This window comes from Denticeps clupeoides, chromosome 7 (genome assembly GCF_900700375.1).
Source record: "Denticeps clupeoides chromosome 7, fDenClu1.1, whole genome shotgun sequence".
Lineage (NCBI taxonomy): Eukaryota > Metazoa > Chordata > Actinopteri > Clupeiformes > Denticipitidae > Denticeps > Denticeps clupeoides.
The window spans coordinates 16,948,662-16,972,316 of record NC_041713.1 but is presented as its reverse complement, the minus strand read 5'-3'; the positions used below and the strand labels follow the sequence as shown (position 1 = coordinate 16,972,316).

Genomic DNA, 23,655 nt, shown 5'->3' with positions numbered 1-23,655 from the left:
ATCACTATTAAGACTGACCATATTTTGAATATAAAATAAACATTAAAATCAATGGCAAACTTTCCCATCCTTTCCCGATTCAGATAAAATTTAATAACTTAAACACAGCATTGCCACAGAAGGAGAAAAAATGTTATAGATTAATGAAATTAATGAAAATTAAATAGATGTCTGGATTATCTTCAAAGCACAGACGTCAGGTTGCTGTCAGAATAATAGGTGGACACGATGGTGAATTATTGGAAGGCCAAGTTCAAAGCTACAGTATAGTTCTGTGTTTCTATGATTCTGTATTAATGATCCGGTCTTTTAAATGTAGGGATGGTTGCTATTAAGGATGCCATAATCATTACTTAAACATGATTTTCTGACAATGTTGTAATCCAGTGATAAAGAACATTTCCCAGTTTGTCTCGACCTGCACTATTTTATGGTTCAGTGCACAATGTCCACAATGTCCCTTGTCATGTTTTTGTGTTGTGTGTTATTCCATTTGCACTATGTCTGTTTGCACACTGTGAATCTCAAAAGCTCCACAATCTCGTCTCTCTGTGTACTTGTATATAGTGAGATGACAATAAAGTGGACATAGACAATGGCTAAATAGAAATAAAAAAGAAAGGCTGTCATTGCAACCATTCTCTGAAGGTTCCCCACCAGGGCACCCAGGTCTAGCGGGGGACAGCCAATAATCTAATGAGCACCCATGACGGGATATTGGGTCTCTGGCCATATGGCCATTCAGCGCCACCTAGCGACGGAAACGAGGAACTTGTGTAAATTAATCGATTAGTCAGTAGAATTGTGCAGCGTTTCACATCATCACGTCTGCCAACAAAGTACAAGTCGCTGGAAAGGCAAAAACCAAAGTCAAGTCCATGCCATCGTGCATTGCAAAGAGGCGTCTGAAGTGGGGTACTCTTGTGGGCTATCAAACCATTTGAAAGTTGGCTGAAATTTTACAACGCAAATTTATCTTGTCGACCATTTTTGGTACATGACCTGGAGTTTAGATTATTTAAACTATTTGTTATTTATATAATACGCGGTGGATTATTTTAAATTGCTGTATTAATATATAATATCACATCCGCGCCTGGTACGCGTCACTTGTAAACATCCGGGTCACTGGTCAGGCAAAATGGCGGCGACGTGTCGATGCGCTGGACAGTTTTAAACAGCCGTGTTTAAAAAAAAAAAGCAGCCGTCGCGAACGGACGATGAATTCCTCCCTCGTTTTCCGTCGACTGTTTTGCAGTCGTGGCTTTTCAGCGTCATGCAGGGAAAGCGAGCTTGTAGGCGCCGGCGCCCTGCCCCCTCATGCCGAGGAAGCGTCTCTCTACCTGCACGTGAGCGCCGCTGTCTTCTTCCTCGGTCCTGCGCTTCATTTTATTTTATTGATTTTTTTTGCTGAATAAAACTTGAAACTGAGCTGGACCGTGTCTCTGCGTTCCCCTCCCAGTGGCCGTTCTGTTTGAGGAGATGTTCCTACTGCAATTTCAACAAGTACGTTCCCCGACGTGTCGACAACGCCGCCATGACCCGGTGTTTAGTCAAGGAAACAGCAACTCTGCTGCGGCTCAGTCGGGTGGCTCGGTACGTGACTTTATTCCGCCCTTCACTCGGACCCACGCGGGAATAACTCGCTACTGACTGCGCACAATTTACACTCTTTGCACTATCCTGGGTGAGGTGCCCTTGCTTGAGTAGAAATGGAACCTGTCCAGCCACTCAGATCCACGTGAGACCAGTTCACAACATTTAAGTGGTTTATAACAGCCATTTAAAGTAATTGCTGATGAACCGTGTCAACGTTGCAACAGCACATAAAATGATAACAGTTGGAAGCACATTGTTCAGTTTCATTGAATCTCTTTTAGCATCAATAGTGTGTTTTTTGGCGGTGGGACGCCAAGCCTGGCAAGTCCTTCAACCATTGCCGCTGTCCTTGAGACGGTCTCACAAAATGCTCATCTGCCAAATGAGGCAGAGGTCACTCTGGAGGTCAACCCGACGCCCACAGGAATGGCCAAACTGAAGGACTTCACAGAGGCCGGGGTCAACCGCTTCTCAGTTGGGGTGCAGGCGAGTTGCTATATGACTGGACGAGTGTAGTGATATAATTATTATTGTTCTAGATGTGCACAGTGCATGTATGTACATTATAGTGTTTAGAGGTACAGTACAGGCCAAACGTTTGGACACACCTTCTCATTCAATGTGTTTTATTCATTTATAGTTTTGATGCCTTCAGTGAGAATCTACCAATGTAAATGGTGGTCATGAAAATAAAGAAAACACATTGAATGAGAAGGTGTGTCCAAACTTTTGGCCTGTACTGTATGTTGTATTCATGATTTAGGTGTGATTGCATGTATTTATCACCAAGTTCCATCTCGATCAGCAGAAGATTTGAACCAGAAACATTATGTTGGTGTTGGTTAGTGTGTTCCATCAGGCAGTCTGGTTAACAGGTTATGTAGGGCAGTGTTTCCCAACCCTTGTCCTGGAGGAACATCTGCCAGAGAGTTTCTGTTCCAACCCACATATCCTCACAATCTGCCCCACTCATTATTAGGCCATTATTAGCCTAATTCCCCCTGGGCCAGGGTTGGGGAACACTGATTTAGGGGATGGCCGGTCATCATGTCTGCCTTCTTTGTCCCGTTAGTAGATGTCTTTGCAGATAGATGTCACCACTTTTTGGAGAGACTTAGTCACATTACTAAATTCACCTCCTCTGTACCTTTAATGTATAGAGCTACCATGCATTTTCTACCACAGTCAGTCAGTTTCACAGGATAATTCTTATTTAATAAGAAAATAAATTCTTATTTTATTTTATTTCTACAGTCTCTGAGAGATGATGACCTGAAGCGGCTGGGCAGAGACCACAGCTCTTGGGAAGCCCTGAAGGCCATATCAGAGGCACGGACACTGTGCCCCGGGCGAGTGTCAGTGGATGTTATGTTTGGGCTCCCAGGCCAGAGTGTGGAATCATGGGAAGGGGAGTTAGAGAGGGTCCTGGATGTGTGTGATGATCATGTCTCACTCTATCAGCTGACTTTGGAAAGAGGCACTCAGCTTTTCAAGCAGGTTGAATTTGGGGAACAGACTGTGCCTGGTGATGATGTCACAGCAGTTATGTACAGGACTGCCCGCAGAATTCTAGAAAACCGAGGTTTTCTTCAATATGAGGTGTCAAACTTCGCCAAAAATGTAAGTGCAATTCACAATTCTCTGCTTTTTGGTGAACATGAAATGTAACTGAGATAATTCTTAAATAGATAAATTGCCATTTTTTGGAAATCTAGGCGCTACTAATTCCAGTTTACGTTCCTTCTATTATTTTTTGTTTAATGCAGGGTGCAGTAAGTTTGCACAACCTGGGGTATTGGAGGGCACGTCAATATATTGGTGTAGGTCCGGGTGAGTTTATATGCTATATTTTATTATCACTTGATTGATTGTAACATGGAAGCACATTGTAAGTCGCTCTGGATAAGGGCGTCTGCCAAATGCCTTAAATGTAAATTTTATTATGCTCCATGACACTGAGGACACTTTAAATGCTTTTAATTCGTTATTGTAAATTGTTCGGTGATGTCTGTGATTTGGCCATTATATTTTCTGGCTGGTTCACAATGTCTGATATAAACTCAAATAACTGTCTCAGATAACTCTACTGATCTATATACCCAATTAATTATTTTGGAGCTTCTTCTGTTTTTATCTACATATGTTCTAGATGTTGCTTGTGTGCTCTTTTTTTATGCATATGCAGTGTAATACACTGTGTAATACAATGTAATTGCTTTTTTTACAAAGCGATGGCATGGAGTAGCTAGTAATAAAATGTCATCAGACATATTTCATGCTTAATACACTGACACGTTTCATGGCTAAATTGCAATATCTGCAGAGCCAGTGTTTCAAGGGGTGGCAGGAACACTGCAAAGTACAAGCAATTTAATAAAGCATGTTCAGAGACATCACGGCACATCAACAGCAAAACAATATCAATTGATAATTCTGAAGACGTGTGTTCATGTATTTGTGTAATTACACAGTAAGAGTTTATTCATGGAATACTACAATCAGATCACTATTTAGGATCTGCAATATCCAAAGGCCGGGAATTTTTCTCTGTATCGGAACTGAGAAAGCAGGATTGGTGCATTCCTAAGTCCAGTGTGTACAGACTATGAAGAACTGGCCTGTTTTACCACCCTCAGTTGCTTATATGGGATTCATAGTTGAATGATGTGACTAGTGTTTCAACTAATGTTTTCCACCTTTAAATGTGAATCACATTAAGTTGCAAGATATTAACTGCTATGAACACGAGAACATCATAATATGTGGAATTGGTTTTGATTTTTGCCTTAACTAAGTTTCAGTTTGTTGAAAATGTGATTGGCCGGGGCATGCTAAAATAAATGCAAACAGCACACTGCATCAGTTGAAATATGGTTTCCAGGCAACCATAACCTGTTGACTACCTACATTAACATTCAAAGGTTTGGAGGTCATTTGGAAATGTACTTGTTTGAAATAGTCACATCTTTGTCCATGTATAATACAGCTCAGACTTAATTAATGTGGTGAATGGCTGTTTCTCTACATGGGTTTATTTTTGTGGAGAGGCTACAGAGGACCATTATCAGTAATCATTATTCCCATGGTCTGCTGATCCAAGTTAGTCATTTTGAAAGGATTCTTAACTATTAGAAATCCGTAATTGTGTTGTAAAATGGGTCTACTTTCAGTCATTTGAGGATCTGGGGCAGAAGCAATTGTGAGTTCTGCAGCACAATGAAAGGAAGATGATTCAGTGTGAGGAAAAGCAAGGGCATTTCTAAGAGACTATTCAATATGAACATATTTAAAAGCATTGTGAAGACATCATTGGTGCTTTAATAAACTCTGGTTTGTTAGTTATTGTTAGTTATCTCTCTGGTTCAGGGGCACACGGCCGCTTTGTCCCACAAGCTGAGGGGGCTGTTCAAAGGGAGGCTCGAACCCAAACCTTAGAGCCAGATGTGTGGATGAGAGAGGTTCAGCAGGTCGGCCACGGAACACGACGCCGAACTCGACTCACCCAGCTCGCACTGTGAGCAGCTTTCAACTTCATCGGCAGTCCTTTCATTTCCATTGCCCCCAATTCAGCCCCAGTCATGACGAGCGCTGCCAAACACACCACATCAGTTACACATCAGTTACCCCTCCCCAGATCTCACACAGTACGTCCATGACACAGACAGTCAACGGTGTCTTCTCTCCTTCTCTATAGGCTGGAGGAGGTGTTGGTTATGGCACTTCGCATGACAGATGGTCTTACTCATCAGGTGGGCTCATCGCTGTGAAAACACGTCATCCATAAAATGTGTCCTACAGTAATGCATGCGCCCTTGTAAGGAATGCCTTACAATGCTTTTCATACGTATCGGTGTGTTTATGTGGTAGGATTGGGCCATGTTTAACCCAGACGCTGGGCTTCACTGCATCCTCGGCCAGTCTGAAGATGTTCTAGAGCTGCAGGAGAGAGGCCTTCTGATCCTTGACGTTAGGTGAATGCCATTAACACCACACCACACAGAAAATGTCATGTTATACACACGTCACCATTTCTGTACATTCACCTGTCATTTGTCCTTCTCGGTGAGTAAAGAGGACTTCGTTGCTCCTGGGAGGGCCTGGCTTTGCTGGACAGCATGCTGCCAACTTTGCTTTTTCATCTGGAAAAGTACATTAGCAATCAGGAAAAGCAAAAAGAAGAGGGCTCCCCAAGTCTTTGCCAGGGTGGAAAGTCAAAGACAAGGTGACAAACGCAAGCGGATTTAAAAGTGTCGACCCTTTTCACTCACTCACTCACTGTTTTTTGTTAAGCATATATCTTCACCAGATATGTTATTTGCATCATCCTGGGTGAGGTGCCCTTGCTTGAGTATAAATGGAACGTGTCCAGCCACTCCAGATCCACGTGAGACCAGTTCCAGGCATTTAAGTGGTTTATAACAGCCATGTCGGCTCTAGTTGCCCGTGCCTACCTGGATTTCTGACACGAGGGCGTGAATTCGCTCCATTGTCCACACCTGAGCTTGCAGGCATCCGTGCGCCTGGCTACAAAAGAGGAATGGAAGGTCGCTCTGATGAGGGCTCTTTGACGAGCATCGCTTCTGTCCTCCTTCGCACGTGAGGCTGCGTCACATGCAGATCACTGGATCCATTGGCATGTCAGTCCCGGTTGTCACAGCACCATTATGTACATCCCTGCTGAGCCCCGGACCCAAGTCGAAGCTCTCAGCTGCACTAGATAGATGTCTAGCAGCAGATATTTTACACTATTGCCCTTGAGGGTATAGGAGCCTTTACGACTACTGTTATGTTTTGTTTAATTTGTAAATCCAAGAGAATTTTTGGGGTAAATGCTGTAAGCAGATCTGTAAGCAGATCTGATCTCACCCCTACTCTACCTGCCCGACCCTACGATCCTCAAACGAGCTGCCATTCTTGATCTATGGTTGTGTTCAAATGGACGTTTTGAGTTATGTGTGGTTTTATATTGCTTTTATTTTAATTATTTGATTGTTTAATTGTTGTTTTTTCCATGTATATAAAAATATCAGTATTTTTAATATGATTGTTGCTATATAAAAATGCTTTTAAATGACTGGGAGTAGTGTGTGTGTGTATATACTTTTAACACGTGTTTGCAGGATCCTGCACTGTCCGTGGTGCTGAAGATTTGCTGCTGCTTCTCTATGGCCTGTTAACCCTGCGACTTGGCCACAATAATTCATTACTCAGTAAACTGTAATTAATGAAGGTAATGGGTGTCAGAAGCTACCTTGTGTTAACTGGTTAATAATTGTCACCTATGGGAAATTCATTTTAAGACCATGGTGCTATAAAATACTAATCTTATAATTTGTTTAGTATGTCTGGATTACATGGTTTAAGCAATTAACATGTTAATTGATTAGGAAATGTTGGCGTTTACCTGTGGGTTTCGTTTACTTATTCGATTATGCTTCATTGTGAAATGATGGCGAGGAAAGGGAATGGAGCGCAGCACGACTGCGGGGGCGGACTGTAGTAGCACCTTCTCTACTCCACTCCACTCACTCAGCACACACACACACACACACACACACACACGCACACACACTCACACACTTCACACTGCCTGCATCACCCCCCCTCCCCGCAACTTCTCGTCATTCTCTACACCCCCCCCCCCCCCAACTTCTCACAGCCTGCATCATTCTCTATCCCCCCTCCTCCTTCTCCTTCTCACACCCTGCATCATTCTCTATCCCCCCTCCTCCTTCTCCTTCTCACAGCCTGCATCGTGCCGCCTCATCGTCACCGAGCGGCCGCCCACGCGCAGGTTCTCCACGATCCCCATAAAAGGAGAAATCGTCCGGACTGATATGATATAATATATATATATATATATATATATATGTGTGTGTGTGTGTGTATATATGGATTAATCAAACTACAGCATCGAGCAGAACAGAAACTATTTTTTATGAATTTATGAGTGATTTAGAGATTCACATGGATTGTTGGAAATACAATGTTTTTATTATTAAAATCATAATAATTACAACAGTTGCGTAGATAGCATAATTAGATAATTACACGCTGACCGCCGATCCAGCCAGTGGTCAGGTAGAATAAATCATTCTTACAGTGAGGTGAATAAGTATTATTCATAGGGAAACTTCCGAGTCGCCTGAGACTCTCTTACTGGATCTGGCACCTCTCCATGGGCGCGCTTCGCTTGGAGGGTCCGGGTCCGAGAACGCGGCGGAGGTCGCTGCCGAAGCTCGGCCGGCGGGCCAGCGGGAACACCGCCCCGCACGCCGCCTCCCTCCTGCTCCGCCGGCGGCCGTGCTGCGCCTCGTACGAGCGGATGGAGACGTCCCGGTGGAGGGACGGCCGCGTCTCCGCGGGGAGGCCGCCGAGGTCGGCCAGGGCCTCGAACATCTCGTCCAGCCGAGTTCCGTCCCTGGCCGAGGTCTCGAACACCGCGGCGTCCCGCCCGAGGCCCCGGCATATCTCGGACGGCTCGACCGCCCTGCTTTTCTCCCCCAGGTCCACTTTGTTGGCGCAAAAGACGACCGGGACGCGGGAGTTCTCCTTCCACCCGCCGAGCTTGGATTTGGCGACCTGGATCTCTTTGCGCAGAGCGCGCACCTCGTCGAACGACTCTCGGTCGTCCACGCTGAACACCAGCAGGAAAATGTCACCTGTTGAGCCAGAAGGGGCGACAAAGTGAGTCACAGACCCGCTGGGCTGATTCGAAAATTGTATAATCGTAATAATAATAATGTGAGCCGTGTCGTATCTACCTGTCAGTATGGACAGCCTGCGCTTGGCGGGAAAGTCTCGCTCCTTGGACGCGTCCAGGATGTCCACCTGGTAGGTCTCGCCGCGGATGCGGTACACCTTGCTGTGGAAGTCCTCGCTCGTGGGCACGTACTGCTCGTCGAAGTCGTCCCGCAGGAAGCGCCTGAGCACCGCCGTCTTCCCGACCCTCGGCGCGCCGAGCACCACGATGCGCCGGCGGTTGCGCGGGCGCGGATCCACGCGGAGCAGGGTCTCGGCGGACCTCTTGGAGACCCCGTCCGACGCGCTGGACGACCTCGCGACCCTCGCCTTCTTCTCGCGTCTCCAGTTGGTCGTGACGGTCTTCGCGATGCCCACGCGCGCTTTGGACACGTCGAGTCCGGACAGGCGCCGCGCCGCGCTCCCGTACTGCAGCAGCATCGCCGACGGGGACAGCAGCCGCACCTCCATGTCGCTTCACCCGGAACCGGGAGCTGTGGTCGGCGGGGCGCGCGCAGAGCGACGCGTCGCAGTGCGCGCCGCGCGCGCTACTTATGGCCCCGCCGCCTGGCTGCGTCACACGCCGTCACACGCCGTCACTCGCCACGGCGGCATAAAAGCTCCGACCGAGGTCAGAATCGCAAAGTGAGCTCCCAAATTCCCCCCGAACCAGGCCGAGGTTCCGTTAGACCCGCGACATTTATAATGCAGGTCGTCACGGGCCGCCGTTTCCCGGGATTCCGGTATGTTGGAACACGGCGTTTTAGACGCGATTATGTAACTTGTGGATGTAGATGCGTGGGCTTTTTCTCTCGTCAATCCACGACCGGTCACTGGGTGCTGCATGTAGGAGGGAGGGAGTTCTTGTTCGTGGTCCCAGTATAAAGGACTGCAGTGAGCTAGATGGACTCCTGGAAAATAAAAGAAAGAAAGAAAGAAAGAAATGTTCTTTCTTTTTTTTTATGTTTGTATGCATGTAAGGAAGCTTTCTTTCCTGAGTACTGATCGCAACACAAGGCCACGCAGGCCAGGACTTGCAGTTCCAGACCTGTGTAGTGCGTCCAGCTTCTTGCACATCAAGGCTGCTGCGGTGAAAGGCAGCAGATATAAACTGTGAGTGGGGGAATTTTTCAGGAAAATTTCGTCTCAGCAAGTGCAGGCTCGTACGTGAGGTTAAGTAACAAGCACCACCACCCACCCGTCATCTCTCCCCCACCTCGCTTACCCTTCCATCCATTCAAATCAAGGTCGCTCTGAATGAACAGATCAGACTGTACGGGCACAGAATACATGTGGAGGTTTGTGCTGAAGAAAACTTATTTCCATGGCAACCGCTTTCACCTGCACATAGGGCAGTATTTGCCTAGTGGGTAACACACTCGCTGTCCCTGTGTCCCTGAGCAAGGCACTTAACATTTACATTTACATTTACATTTACAGCATTTATCAGACGCTCTTATCCAGAGCGACTTACAATCAGTAGTTACAGGGACAGTCCCCCTGGAGCAACTTAGGGTTAAGTGTCTTGCTCAGGGACACAATGGTAGTAAGTGGGATTCGAACCCGGGTCTTCTGGTTCATAGGCAAGTATGTTACCCACTAGGCTACTACCACCCTGAGTGTCTCTTGGGGGACTGTCCCTGCAACTACTGATTGTAAGCCGCTCTGGATAAGGGCGTCTGGTAAATGTAAATGTAAGGTCTACGGTGTGTGTGGCCACCCAGCAGACATCCATTATTCAATCAGTCCTAAAACACACCTCAAAACCGGACCTTAGGCTAAACCATCCTCAAGAAATGGTGTTGTGGCAAACCATAAAGCAACAGAAACCAAATAAACCAGGCACCAATTCATTTCAGATTTTTTCCCCAATAGTGTTTCTTTAAAGGCACAATTTAGTGTCTGATTAGATATAATCTGGGTTGTTCTGTGTTTCAGCCAAAGATTTCAGTTCATGTTGAATCAATAACATGAAGTCATAACCACAGGGGGGCAGCACTGAGCCTCATTACATCACTGAGCAGTGCCACAACATTCCAGATTCATTCAAGACAGGAGTGCACTGGATTTAAATATTTCATTCATCCTGCTCATATTCCTCCTGTCGCTAAATTATTGACAACATGACTTAACCCGAGCGATCTAGGAACAAGCTGAGCAAGTGTACAGGAAGTCGCCGGTATCCGAAACGAAACGTTCTTTCGTCTCCCAGGTGGCCTTTTACCTCACATGTGTCATGATGTCACGCATTCGCTGCGTTTGCCACGTCCCGCTTCCCTTTTGACTTCCAGCACTCGGCAGGCATGCCTCCATGAGGTGCCATCACTGGGCTTTTGTTGGGAGACAAAGGATGTAGTCAAGGCACTGTTTTCAGTCAAAATAAAGACATTTGCCGTGCACTCTGGGAGGGAGGCCACGTATAACTCACAAAAGTTGGCATTAGCCAGCCATGGGTCTACAGCGAGGTCACAGAAAATGAAAGGATCACATATACACGTAAAAAACAATGAACCGGCTTAAAATGTATTCTATGGGAAAAGAAAAAAAGAAACTGGGATGTTGCAAAGCAACAAAACAAGCTTTAAACTCACAGAGACATTCCCACAACACAGTAACCATAAAGGAATTTTGGCCAATACTTTTGCCTGATCTTGTGCGTGCTTGTTTCCTGTTCAGTCAGTGACACCCAAAGACAGACTGGTCTTTCCTGCAAGTCCTGCTTATTGAAGAGCTCTCTGCCGTGAAGAATTTGTCCGTCCTTTTTGCGCACTCCCCTTGAACAGCCGCATGACCCCAGTACATAGGTGGAGGACGGGGACGCGAGATCTGACCCTCTCTGTGAGTCAGAAGAGACAATGACTAAAGCAAATTGTTGTGTAATTGTTTTATATTTATTTTGCATAGTGCATACAACATAAAAGCCTCAGTGAACAGGGATCATTTAAAGGAGAGCAGGGGGCTGTGGAATAACACACACACACACACACACACACACACACACAAGCGAGTCAGTCCTGAGATCACTATAACAGAAATCACATTTGTGACATCTGCTGACAGTTTTGAATTTGATCTTCCAGGAAACGTTGCTTGTTGAAAACTACTGTGAACCAATCTCAATCTCGCAACTGTGACATACTGACAGAAGGGGGTAATTGAGGCATGTGAGAGACGTCAATCATCGCCAAGGCCCTGCCTTGTAACTCACTCATTTAGGCCTCGATCACTCCAACATCTGAACCAGACGTATTTTTGGCGTGCGTGGTGTCGGGCGAGTGTGGCGTGAACCCTGATCTGCTCATTGGAGCAAATCAAAGTGTCCACATAAACATGCAGTACCAACTCTCTATATATATATATATATATATATTCCTGTTTGTGGTACATTAGTATATGTGAGGGGGCAAACTTTTCAAGATGGGTGGTGACCATAGTGGCCATAGTGGCATAGTGGCCATTTTGAAGTCAGCCATTGGATCCAACTTTTGTTTTTTTCAATAGGAAGAGGGTCATGTGACACAACAAATTTATTGGTAATTTCACAAGAAAAATAATGGTGTGCTTGGTTTTAACATAACTTTATTCTTTCATTAGTTATTTACAAGTTTCTGACAAGGTTCTGACTTATAAAATGTATTCAATGTCACCAACCATTCCCATTTTATTAAGGTGTATCCATATAAATGGCCCACCCTGTATATATATATATATATATACACACACACTTTGAGGTAGAAGTGGGATATATATATATATATGTGTGTGTGTGTTTGTGTGTGTATATACATGGACAGAATTCCTGAGAATGAGGCTGAAGCCCATGAAGCAGTATGTGTAAAGTGTGTGGTGCAGTACCAGATTCTTGGAATTATTGATCGTACAGAGGAAAATTATGGTACAAACACTGATATAAACATCATGAAAGTTACTCTGTGCGCCAGTTCCTCCTTAATGAATACTCCCCATGTGCCATGTCACTATAGCACTTTGAAAACAGTGCTCACTGTGTTTTGACAGTGTAGTTGGCTTGCAGCTCCACTAGTGATGGGCACGCCACTTCTTTAAGATAAACTGACTTTTTAGAATCAGTTCACTAAAAGATTTGTTCATAAGATTAACAGAATCACTGAATCATTCAGTGTTTTGCAAGGAGCCTGCGACTCCGACCTCCTGAACTGAGTGCTGTGGCTGTGTTCGTTTTAAGTGTCCTGTCCTATGGTATATATATTTAACATGTCTACTCACCAAATTGGGCTCAGTGAGTGATCCATTCATTGAACGTACACCCCACAGTACATTAAGAGTAGGATTGTCACTGAGCATGCACAATTCTTTTGCAAATGCAGTCGCAATTTAACTTTTTTTTTAAACTTTGTTTTCTTGAACAAGGGTTGGTAGTATCCTAGTGGGTAACACACTTGCCTATGAGCCAGAAGACCCAGGTTCAAATCCCCACTTACTACCATTGTGTCTCTGAGCAAGAAATGATTTGCAGTGTCTCCAGGGGGGGGACTGTCCCTGTAACTACCGATTGTAAGTCGCTCTGGATAAGGGTGTCTGATAAATGCTGTAAATGTAAACACAACATACCAGGACATGCCACCACACTTGAGCGTCTGAACATTCACTGTTGTTGACGTGCTCATTTAATTACTATCTAGCAATCTGTTACTGCTACACTGGTCCTTGCACAATCTATGCACAATGCACTTTAGTAGAATTCATAGCCACTACCCAGTGATGTCTGTGTCTTATGGTCTCCTTGAACATAAATATTTGCTTGCACATATTATAGCATTATAAGTGTCAATTTGCGGCCCACAAGATATCACTTTATATAGATCTATTATTATGGCCCCACAATATGACACGCTGATAACACACAAACTGCGCACTTTGCTGACAAACTGAAAGCCCTCTGTCCTATAGTTCGTGTGGCGCTTTGGTGACTTTGAACTAAAGCACTGCATTATGGGATCTGTAGTTAGGCTGCGAGTTTGACACCCCTGCACTATAACTTGCTGACATTTTTACTACTTTTTACTAGCCTTATTCTTCTTGTAGTCTATTTTGTTTGACCCTTTATTCTATTTTATTTATATTGTTAACTAGTACTTTAACAATGCACAAGCAAAACAAACTTGTAAACTTTTATTGAATTTGCAGTTGAAAGTGAGCCTTTTTTTGTTAATTTGGTGTGAAATGCAATCAACCAAAAACACTGAAGTACAGTTATTTTGATGAAGATAAAGTAGAATACACTTTCTTATTGCGATCCTGTAATAATTAATTCAAGCATGTTGTTGGTCTTTTGATTTTATAATTAGCAATTTACTTGTTCGATTATTTTGTAAGGTATTTATGTTTAAAAACTTTAATTCATGCACGTGACAAATACAAATCTTGAATCTTGAACCCTTTGTGGCTCCTGCCTATTGCCCGATACAGAAGGGCCGCCCTCAGGGGGGAGATATGATTCAGGAGAGCGTAGTTCACCCAGTAATTCGTTCATTCAGGGGTCGGCCCCTCGCGCCACTGACAGCTCGACTGAACCGATTCGGTTCCGTTCGTTCTCTTAAAAAAAAAAAAAAGATTCGTTCGTTCGAACGAATCGTTCGCGAACGACGCCACACTAGGCTCCGCACACGCCGGGCGGGCCAGAAGGGGTTAAAGGCTGACTCCGCATGCAACGTGCACCCACCCCGCCCCACCCCACCTCCCGCCGGCCAGCCAGTCAGTTCACTTTACTCCGCGATTACTCGGGGGGTTGTTTCTGGTATTTGCAGGCTCGGTGCCTCTGACTTTGGGGTACAGGCATTTACGCATTTTTACCATTTCCTCAGCTCAGCGGCTTTTGTGTGTGTGAGATGTTGGGTTTTTAAGACTCTTTTTACGACACCTCTCATGAAAGCCGGCAGCACTTTATGTCGCCGTTTCACGCTCGAACGATGTGAAAGAGGCGCCCGAAGTTGCTGGTGATGTGGCGGCGGCGGCGGCGGGCGGGCGGTGTGTGTGTGAGGTAAGGGAGCCTCGGCTCGGCTCGGCTCGGCACGGATCGTGAGAATCTCCCGTGCCTGCGTGTTTTCGCTGCGAGACCCGCGGTTCGCAGCTGAGTCACGGCTCGGGTCCGACCGGCCGACCGCTCGGCTGCACTTTTCATTTGACGCAACGCAGCGCGTCGGGACGATGTTTACTCCGTTTTTTACGCAACATGTCATTGGGACGCGTCGGGCGTTTTCGAACTTACTTCTGCGAAGGCGCCCGATTATCACGCAGTCGAATTTTAACGCGATCCGCGGGACGTCGGCGAAGTTACGTCAAACTCACGAGTCGCCAGCGCTTCGGCGCAGACGGGCCCGTTTCGGTGACGTCACCGCGCAGGTTCGGCAGGTAGACGGACCGTGGAAGTGGGTTACTGCGGTGGACGCGCAGGAAAGCGGCCCCACGGCCTGTTCGTTTCTTTCCCTCGGCACCCGGCGGCTTCGGAAAGGCTCATTGTTATTGATCCCAAACAAAGTTCCGATTCGGATCGTGTGATCAGCCAAGGTCATGGCTTCAGAACACGATCCTGAGTTCCCGCAGCACCCCTCCCACGGGCCATTCATTCATTTATGTTGCACGTTTACCTTTCTTCACCTTAACCAATTAAATTTTACACCATTCGAACATTTGTAAGAAGCGGCTGTCCGTATTACAGAACTTCTACCAGGAGTGATGTTTTTTTTTGTTCTCAGTGGAACCCATTGGTTCAGTCTGCGTGGTCACATGACCTCGGGTTCGAATCTTTACTCTATTTGGTTCAGGCCATAGAACCACCACCAGCCCGTAGTTGCTTTTTTTTATTTCTTATTTTTTACCCTGGGCATGTGTGATGTACTGGCGGGGTCGTGTAAAATCACACGGTCACCCCCGGAGAGCACCGCAGGTCCGGGCCAGGAGTAAGGCTCTCCTGGCACCACACCCTCCTGCGTCAACCCTTCGCCGTTTCTCATCATGAAAAGTTGCCACCTAGATTAATATTGAAGGGCTTTACTGACATGATGTCACATCATTCTGTGGGTTCTTACAGTTTTTATCAGCTTTTATATGTTTTTTGTTTTCAGTACACAGATTTGTGTTGCTGTGTGAAAACATATTGGAAAATATGTTTTCAATAGTTTCATCTGCTGAACTTTTTAAAATGATTCTTACTTCATCAAAGTCTCACCCTATGGATCTTTTGTCTCCGTCTTTATTTTCTTATTTTAGAACTGCACTTTTTCGATCCAAGTGAATTGAAACTGAACATACCAGAGAGACGAGTGGCAGGTTCTGAAAGGCCACCGCCACAATGACGACCTCGTCCTTGCGCCGCTCGATGAAGAACATTGTGAATAAGTACACCGATGCGGAGATCAAGGTGCGAGAGGCGACGTCAAATGACCCGTGGGGTCCCCCGAGTTCGCTCATGTCCGAAATCGCAGACCTGACTTTTAACGTGGTGGCCTTCACTGAAGTCATGGGCATAATTTGGAAGCGCCTCAATGACCATGGGAGGAACTGGAGACACGTCTACAAGGCCTTGACCCTGTTGGACTACCTGGTGAAAACAGGCTCAGAGCGCGTTGTCCTGCAGTGCCGGGAGAACATCCATGCCATCCAGACCCTACGGGACTTCCAGTACATCGACCGCGAGGGCCAGGACCAGGGAATACACGTACGAGAGAAGTCCAAGCAGCTGGTGGCCCTGATCAGGGACGAAGAGAAGGTCAGGCAAGAGCGCGCCAACGCGCATAAGACCAGAGAGCGCCTGGGCTACGGGTCCCTACCGCCGCCGTACCCGGGACGCCGTACTAGTCACCCCACCATGGGAGGGGTCCTGTACGGAGAGGAGATCGGACGGTCTGTGGAATCACCAGCTTCCTTCAACTGTGAGTACAACTACCAGTGACATGCAGGTCCCCAAAAGGTCCAAACTGTGTGACTATCGCACTTCAGCAGTCCTGGCTTTGGTCAGTAGAAATAAGTGAAATGAAATATTGGGTATTTGGTATTGGTATTGGAAATATTGGTAATTGCACATTGCCAGGACATTGCACGGGCCCGTAGTCAGTAGTCGAGCTGTTGAGTTTGTTGAGGATATAGAATGTTTGGGATGTTCTGTTACAAACACCATGATTGGTCAGACGATTGGACACACCTTGGACACAGTCTTTCTGTTTCTGATCATCTAATAGGTTGATGGCTTACTGTCCCACTGGGATGGCCAGTCTCATGCTTTGCAGCCTCGTCCACGGAAGCACACGTACAAGTAAACCCGACATTGTAAACAAAGCAAAACGTTCTGGATTTTCGGCTCTGGCTAAATGGGGACAGTTTTCCAACATGGTGCTCCAGCGCTGTTAATGATTTGTCTCATGAAGCTGCTTATGCTGATGGCCTTAGCGTAAAGAGTCCGCTCCATGAAACATTAAACACGATTCTTCGACGCTACGCTACACTGGCAGAATGCGCTGTGAGCAAATTTTTACATTTAGGCGCCTAACAACCACGTGCAGTATTGAGTGTGTGGTTGAGATTGATGAAGTCACTCCTCGAGTAGTTCTTTGTGGTACTATTTTGTGCAACAACCACTCTGCTAAATTATGTTGGGTGGCAGGCCTTTCTCGATACTAGTGCTACTAGACAGCTGCTTTATGGTACAATGCATGTCGTGGGGCTGTATTTTGATGTTGCCAAATAATCGCTCTACTCACGGCGAACAGACCCACCACGTACACGCTGGGTAAGTGCTTAGTAGTCCCTCCTCCCCCTGCTCGTTTGTGTTAAGTCGCACGAGCTAATTATTATTTCATGAGGTTAAAATTGTCTTAAGGTAAATTAATAATAACTGTTATTATATGGCATACGGTTCACAACAACACGAAGTGAACGGTGACAATAGCTGTAACGGTTTGACAGTCGGGTGCTGAAATTGGTATTTATTGTGTTTATTTTGCTTAAAAACTTGGGAACCTCTTGATAGGGTCACATGGCACCTGTTCTCTGCCACCACATTCGTTCGCCCTCCTTTAACATACCTACAATGTTGAACTTTTACATTTTCACCAGAGAATTTCCTACATTCTTTCCCATGCTGTCAAATCACGTGATGCAGATGGAATTGTTGATTGGAGGTTTTGCATTATGCATTTCTTTCATTTTGTTCACAGTTCCAGTCGCACGGTCCTAGTGAGCAACATTCTTCCCATTTCCCTGCCCACTCTTGCCAAACAAGTGCAGAAATAAAACTCAAATTCAAACTGCACCTGCCTCTGCCCATGTCCAAGTGATTAATTCGGCATATCTAAGTGATTAATCCCAGTGCTCAGTGCCACTGATGGTGTGTGAGTGATTCAGCACATTGCTTATCTTTTTTCCTTTTTTTTTTTATTTCTTTGGATTTGTCCTCAGTCTGCCGGAGGCAGCGGTGGCCAGGCCAAACTGTACAATCAAGTACTTTTGCTCCATTCATTCTTTTCCCTTAGTCAGTTTTCCATGTCTTGAAACGTCCTGTTATGTGTTATAAAAATAGTAAGGACTTCTGTGTGTTATGTACTGAAAATGATCTGAAAGAAAAAAAAAACTGTATGATAAGGTTTCAAATTGGCCACAGGAATCGTTTATATTGTAGTATTTCCTGGGAATGAGGAATGTTCAGTTCTTCCCTCTTCTCTCAGCTTACACTTTTGTTGTTGAGTGACCTTTTGTGTGTGTGCGTGTATGTGTGTGTACATTTTCTCAAATGTTTCTCTGGCTGAAACGTTGAAATTTCTTATGAATTATTATATAATGCCCTATGTTAACTAGAAATGTTAATTTAGAAATGTCCATTGATTTATGAGTAAAAGCATTGCACTAATTGATCAGCCAGTTGATCTGGTGCATCAGTAAATGTAGTTTCAACTATACATTCATTTGTGAATATTAATTATTTGTGAATAATTTTGTAACATTTTCAATTCCAAGGAAAATAAGGACATTTCTAAATAAATTTTAAATGTGGTGCATAGCAAGAATCTATATACAATTTTGTACTAAAATATTTTGAAAGCATTGTGTGTCAGATATTTGTTGGTGGCTCAGCTGTAAGTGAGGTGTTGTTCAGCCCCTGAATCTGGATTGAGGGGGTGGGGGTCCAGTGTGCGTTCCAGACCGTGCAGCGATCAGACCTGCACCCTCCCGTAGCCGGGCACCCAGACGGATGGTCCACCAGTGGCCGTGCCCCTCAGACCTGGACCGGTGTACTGGAGCCTGCGCCGGGAATTTGGCCTGGAGGGGAGAGGGTGATAACACGAGCCCCCTCGGTACCCTCCCCCTATTCTGCCCGCCCCACACAGGCACGCCATTGTTCACAGCACAGATTCAAATAGTCCACGGGAAGCACTTTCAGCTCTGGCCTTGAACGGCTGCAGCCTGGGCACCCAGCACCGAATTAATATGCAGCAGCAGCGCCCGAGCTCGCTACCGAAAATGCGTCCTCTCTTAACAGTTCCGTCCAAAAGGTTGAACTGAGATCTCTCTCTTTCTCTGTGTTTTTTTTTTTTTCTCCCCCCCCTCTGTCTCTTGCCCTCAGCCTCCTCCTCCTCCCCTCAGCTGGCCCCAGATCTGGAGCAGGCTCGGCCACAGACCAGCGGGGAGGAAGAGCTCCAACTGCAGCTGGCGCTGGCCATGAGTCGAGAGGAGAGTGAGAAGGTGGGTTGAAGGGAGAGAATGACAGGAAGCCGGTGTTTATTTGCGTTGTTTAGAAGGGTCTTCGGCATGTCCACGTCTTCCTGGAACTCCATTCCATCATTTCCTAGAGTGCTGCAAACCCGTTAATGAAATAAACCCTACGAACATTTGTATAAAGGGGGAGTGCATCTAAACATTTAGACCTTTCTGCATTGTCATACCCTTTTTGATTTTCTTTAAACTGCCATGTGGAATTCCGTGCTGCTATACCTGGAAGTTTCCTTTACATCAGCAAAGACATGATGCCAAAATGAATCATTTGTATGGCCACTGAATATCACCGTGTGAATGAGCCACATCCTCCCTCTATTGGCCATATTACAGTTGGCTGATAATGACTCTTTTGGACAGTGTAACACGTCCCGCCCCCTCCCCCAAGAGAGTAACGTTCTTAAAGCTTCTGTAATTCACTTGTCTTCCCTTGCACTTGCAGAGTACACTAGACTCACCCTGCTTCCTGATTCCTTTCATTATTGATGGGTAAGGATGCTGTCAGGCACCGGTGCTGAAAATTCCAGCACGATGGAGTGGCTGGGGCTTAGTCACATCAGAAAGGCCCCCGTTCTGACAGCATATTCACTTTTATGATTCGGGGTGGGTGGGGCATAAATAAATTAATACCATCCACAGTCATACTGTTGTAAGAGAATATGAGCCACCGCCACCCACTGAAATGGAAAATACCGGCCAGGTTTTAGTCATAGCGGGGGGGGGTCGTTTAACTTAAATTAAAGAACAATCGCTAATTTTGCATCAAAATAGCCTTATATGCTCATTTAGCACACAGCTTTGTCTTGTAGTGGTGCAACATGGGCTCATCGTGCAAGAACCTAAACTTGAAAATTTCGGTATAAATATGAACCAAATCTTGCATTTCAAGTAATGAACCTCATTCTGGTCATGCAGGGCGTCCAGACGCACATTACCGTCTTCATTCTCATCTCAATACTTGTATTCTTTAGGGGTTATTTTGCAGACGCTGCAGGAGGGTCTCCATATACTGAAGCTCATTGTGGGTCATGTGGGACGACAATGCCGTAAACATGAATCTGTAGAAGAGTGTTGTGTGCCTCACCCAGCTGAAACAGTAGTGCATGACCCGAGGCGCATATCAAACACAATCTGTGTCTCTCTCCCCCCCCCCCATATTTGTTTGTGGGCTCTGAAGGTAACCGTATTAAGTGATGTTGTTTTAACAACCCTTGCCCCTCCTGTAGCCACCTCCACCTTTGGATACTGACGAACAGATGCAGCTCCAGATTGCTATGAGTCTCAGCAAGGAGGAGGCCCAGAAGGTATAGCTTCTGCGTCTGCTGCCCTTCCCTGCTTGAAAGACAGTCGTGTCTTTGCAACTCCGCATGCAGAACTCCCTTTCCCACTGGCTTTGGCTGTTCCAAACCCAGACCAGTGAAGCAGCATGCGTCCTATCCTCTGTGGACACTGGTCGTTTCACTAACCCGTCTCCCGTTTTCTCAGCCCAGTGGGGAAGATTAGTGTCCCCTGACCTCTGCTGGTGTCAGTGCTGATCTTTTGACTGGGAATGTTAAAGCGCTTCTGTCTTTTTTTTTTTTACTGACTGAGCGTTCCAGAAGCGGCAATTGTCAAACGTCGCACTCTGTTTCTTCCCTGCCTTTAGCCACCAGCGCGGCCTCCTGTTCCTCTGGACATGGACGAAGAGGCTCAGCTCCAGCTCGCCCTGAGCCTCAGCAAAGAGGAGCACCAGCAGGTAGTGGCCCTCGACATTTTTTGTTTGCAGCTCACGCACTCGTTGGTTCCGTCGCTCCACAAAACGGCACTGTCCTGCCAACTCCTGCCTGCGACTGCCGCGCTCTTTCACTCCATGTCTCGTTTGTTTTCCGACATACAGCCGGTCCGATTCTCTGAGCCTCGCTCCCCTCCCTCTCTGGCTTTCCTCCACTCACCAGTTCGGAACAGTGGAGCCACTCTGCTGAGTGGCTTTTGTATGATCGCTTTTGTCTTCCTTCGTGACCTGGTAGAATCTCTCGGTGCCCCGTCTGTCATGGCCACCGCTTTTATACGAGTCCGGCTGATCTGCGTATGTTCTGTTGTGGTGGCCCATCTGTCTGGTCACAGTGACGAGATGTGAGTGCTCCTTCAGCCCTCTTATTTTGCTGTGTCCTTGTGTCTTGTTGCCAGGAGCAACGAAGTCGCCAGGGAGATGAGTCGCTGCTCCAGAAAGCTCTAGAGGAGAGTAAACGGGAGATGGAGGCGAGGCGAGGGGGGGTATGCAGTGAAACATAATCTTGACTGCTGTCTTTTTTTATTTTTTGTCACATCATTAATTTCTTTTGGAATACAGATCTGTTCTGATTTGAATTACCTTTGAGCCACTGTACACAGAGCTATCAACCAGTCCAAGGTGGCTGGCCCAGTTCTGAAAGATAGCTTCTTCTCGATTGTTTTTGCAGTCTGCCATGAATGACCTCGTAGATATTTTTGGTCCAGCTCCACCGGTGCCCTCTAGTGCCAGGCCCTGGGATGGTGCTTCTGGCGGCTCCCATTCCCTGCCTGCTGCTGGGTCCAAGTCAGACCCTTGGGACTCATTAGGTAAGCAGTAGTGTGTGGGCAGATGTTGAGATTTGACTGATTGACTTAACCGAGTTTCCTAAGGATGAAGGGAAGTTGACTTTGATTAGGCATGTTATCCTAAGCGGTCCTTTCCTGCAGAAGGGAGCGGCATGAGAGGTATGGGCAGCTCCTGGATGGCACCACCTGCATCCTCTAGCCAGCCTCAGTCCTGGGACAACAGACGGCCTCCTGACCCATGGGATGCCCCACAGAGCGCACCAAGACCTAGCCTTCCAGGCCAGATGTGGACGTCACCAGCCCGCGGAGGTACTAAATCATCCCTTCACCCCATCCCTTTTTTAAGCAGTGGAGGGTGCATACATTTTCACTGCAACCATGGGCCATCTTAAAAATACCTTCATCTTCATGTATATCGCTGCATCACGAGTGTTGTTGTGTCACCACAAAGCATGACCTATTATTGCGTCATTTAATGTAGTTTCTTTTTTTATCAGCTTCTGCAGCAGTGGATTTGTTTACTGGTCCAGCTGATGTCAAGAAGCCTGTAGGTCCTCTGAAGACAGCATCCCATCGAGCTGGAAGTCCCACAGGTACTTGTTTTAAAATCTGTGATCAGTTTTTATCTCCTCTAATTTCACTCAAAGGTCACATCTTGTATAAATTGTATTTATGAACAGATGGGGACAGCTTTGATGAGGCCATGGACGGAGGTCAGCTGAGCGTGAATGGCCGGAGTGAAGAAGCCTCTGACCTCTTTGACATGTCGCGTCTTGGGGGCAGCCTGGCCGAACCCAAGTCCAACACCTGTACCCCAGAGGCCTTCCTGGGTCCTGCAGCAGCATCTCTGGTCAATCTAGACTCCCTGATCCCACCTAGCTCTACTCTGAAAAACATGAACCCATTCCTGTCAGGTGAGACCACCCATGTTAGCATTTACATACAGAAATAGTGGTAATTGGAGGATTTGGGGAAAGCATTGAAGTGATACGAAGACAATTCTTCTGTTTCCTTCATCTTACCACTGCCAGGATTGGGTGCTCCTGCAGCCAGCAATCCATTCCAAAACGAACAGCCACGTCTTCCCATGAACCAGATGCGTCCCACCTCCAGCTCACCTGTGCCACACCCTGGCACGCTCCCCTACAGCGCCTCCCTGCCCCCGCCTGCTAACCAACAGCCCTCATCCTTCACCCAGCCAAATCCGGGGCCTGGAAACCTTCCCCAGCCTCTGCTGCCCCTGTCCACATCAGGCGCGTTCGGACCACAACCGACAGACCAGCACAGTCAGAACCCCTTCCTCTGAATCCCAGTCAAGCCGAACATTTTGATTAATTTTTTCCCCTCAGTATATCAGTATAACCGTAGACTCAAGTGGAACAATTTTTTTTTTCTTTTTAAACATGGGCTTAACTCTGCTCATATGTTGTTACTACTTATCAGCCAATCCCTCCTCTATATGTCACAAGTATTAGACGAAGCACTAATATTAAATCCAGAATATGATGGGAAATCTAAAGGTTGAGTGAGGGAAAAATCTGAAACATTGTAGGGTAAAGTGTGCAGTGGATAATGATGCCACGGAAAATACATTGAATCACTCGGGCTGTTCTTGTAGAGAGCGAATTATATGATGTCATGCTTCTTTCATCAACAACCCCCCCACACTGTTCCTGAATGCCTTAGCACAGGTTGCACTGACTCGGGAAGGGTGGCTGAGAAAAAATGCAGATGCTTCTGATTGAACAAAGGGACAGTCATGGACACTGAATTTTTTTCAGGGAATTTGACTACCGCAAAAGTGCTGAAGGCAATACACCAACAGTATATATGCAACAGAGAATGCGGAGTTGTGAAGCACTGTTCCTCAAATATAGAAATGCAGTCATCAAAACAGAACTCTTTATATATTTGCATTCATTCACTCATTTGTTTTTGTTTGCTGGTGATCCTGCATCTGCACCTCATTCCAATTTCACTTTGTGATGGTGTGGGGAACCTGATACCTGGAGGGTG

General features: G+C 46.3%; 3 protein-coding genes across 5 annotated transcripts; 2 read left to right on the top strand and 1 right to left on the bottom strand.

Moving 5' to 3' along the window:
• The first annotated feature begins 1,135 nt into the window (after positions 1-1,135).
• Positions 1,136-6,643, top strand: rsad1 (radical S-adenosyl methionine domain containing 1). The gene is made up of 9 exons (XM_028986528.1): positions 1,136-1,349; positions 1,463-1,596; positions 1,881-2,085; positions 2,854-3,219; positions 3,366-3,429; positions 4,966-5,113; positions 5,294-5,348; positions 5,467-5,570; positions 5,672-6,643. Exons 1-9 carry the CDS (start codon positions 1,221-1,223, stop codon positions 5,823-5,825), a joined length of 1,359 nt encoding a protein of 452 aa, XP_028842361.1. The 5' UTR covers positions 1,136-1,220; the 3' UTR covers positions 5,826-6,643.
• A 931-nt stretch (positions 6,644-7,574) lies between these two features.
• rasd2a (RASD family member 2a) lies at positions 7,575-9,116 on the bottom strand. Its single transcript, XM_028987401.1, has 2 exons — positions 8,364-9,116; positions 7,575-8,261 (listed from the first exon to the last, which is right to left on the bottom strand). The coding sequence occupies exons 1-2, from the start codon at positions 8,809-8,811 to the stop codon at positions 7,756-7,758; spliced, it is 954 nt and encodes a 317-aa protein (XP_028843234.1). The 5' UTR covers positions 8,812-9,116; the 3' UTR covers positions 7,575-7,755.
• A 4,955-nt stretch (positions 9,117-14,071) lies between these two features.
• epn3a (epsin 3a) lies at positions 14,072-23,538 on the top strand. 3 transcript variants are annotated; one of them, XM_028986401.1, is made up of 11 exons: positions 14,072-14,359; positions 15,589-16,250; positions 18,935-19,053; positions 20,310-20,387; positions 20,729-20,818; positions 21,250-21,336; positions 21,522-21,660; positions 21,781-21,948; positions 22,137-22,232; positions 22,320-22,553; positions 22,671-23,538. In XM_028986401.1, the coding sequence occupies exons 2-11, from the start codon at positions 15,671-15,673 to the stop codon at positions 22,943-22,945; spliced, it is 1,866 nt and encodes a 621-aa protein (XP_028842234.1). In that variant the 5' UTR covers positions 14,072-14,359; positions 15,589-15,670; the 3' UTR covers positions 22,946-23,538. The 3 variants fall into 3 exon arrangements, with proteins under 3 accessions (XP_028842234.1, XP_028842236.1, XP_028842235.1); XM_028986402.1 differs by having other exon boundaries at positions 14,079-14,148; XM_028986403.1 differs by lacking the exon at positions 20,310-20,387.
• Positions 23,539-23,655: the final 117 nt, after the last annotated feature.

Bases quoted from the DNA above. Each gene is read 5' to 3' on its own strand.
- rasd2a (XM_028987401.1), bottom strand. From the start codon at position 8,811: ATGGAGGTGCGGCTGCTGTCCCCGTCGGCGATGCTGCTGCAGTACGGG. The intron at 8,262-8,363 runs GTAGATACGACA...CTGGCTCAACAG, and splicing joins CAGGCTGTCCATACTGACAG to GTGACATTTTCCTGCTGGTG.
- rsad1 (XM_028986528.1), top strand. From the start codon at position 1,221: ATGAATTCCTCCCTCGTTTTCCGTCGACTGTTTTGCAGTCGTGGCTTT. The intron at 1,350-1,462 runs GTGAGCGCCGCT...TTCCCCTCCCAG, and splicing joins AAGCGTCTCTCTACCTGCAC to TGGCCGTTCTGTTTGAGGAG. The intron at 3,220-3,365 runs GTAAGTGCAATT...TGTTTAATGCAG, and splicing joins TGTCAAACTTCGCCAAAAAT to GGTGCAGTAAGTTTGCACAA.
- epn3a (XM_028986401.1), top strand. From the start codon at position 15,671: ATGACGACCTCGTCCTTGCGCCGCTCGATGAAGAACATTGTGAATAAG. The intron at 20,819-21,249 runs GTAGTGGCCCTC...TCTTGTTGCCAG, and splicing joins GCAAAGAGGAGCACCAGCAG to GAGCAACGAAGTCGCCAGGG. The intron at 22,554-22,670 runs GTGAGACCACCC...TACCACTGCCAG, and splicing joins CATGAACCCATTCCTGTCAG to GATTGGGTGCTCCTGCAGCC.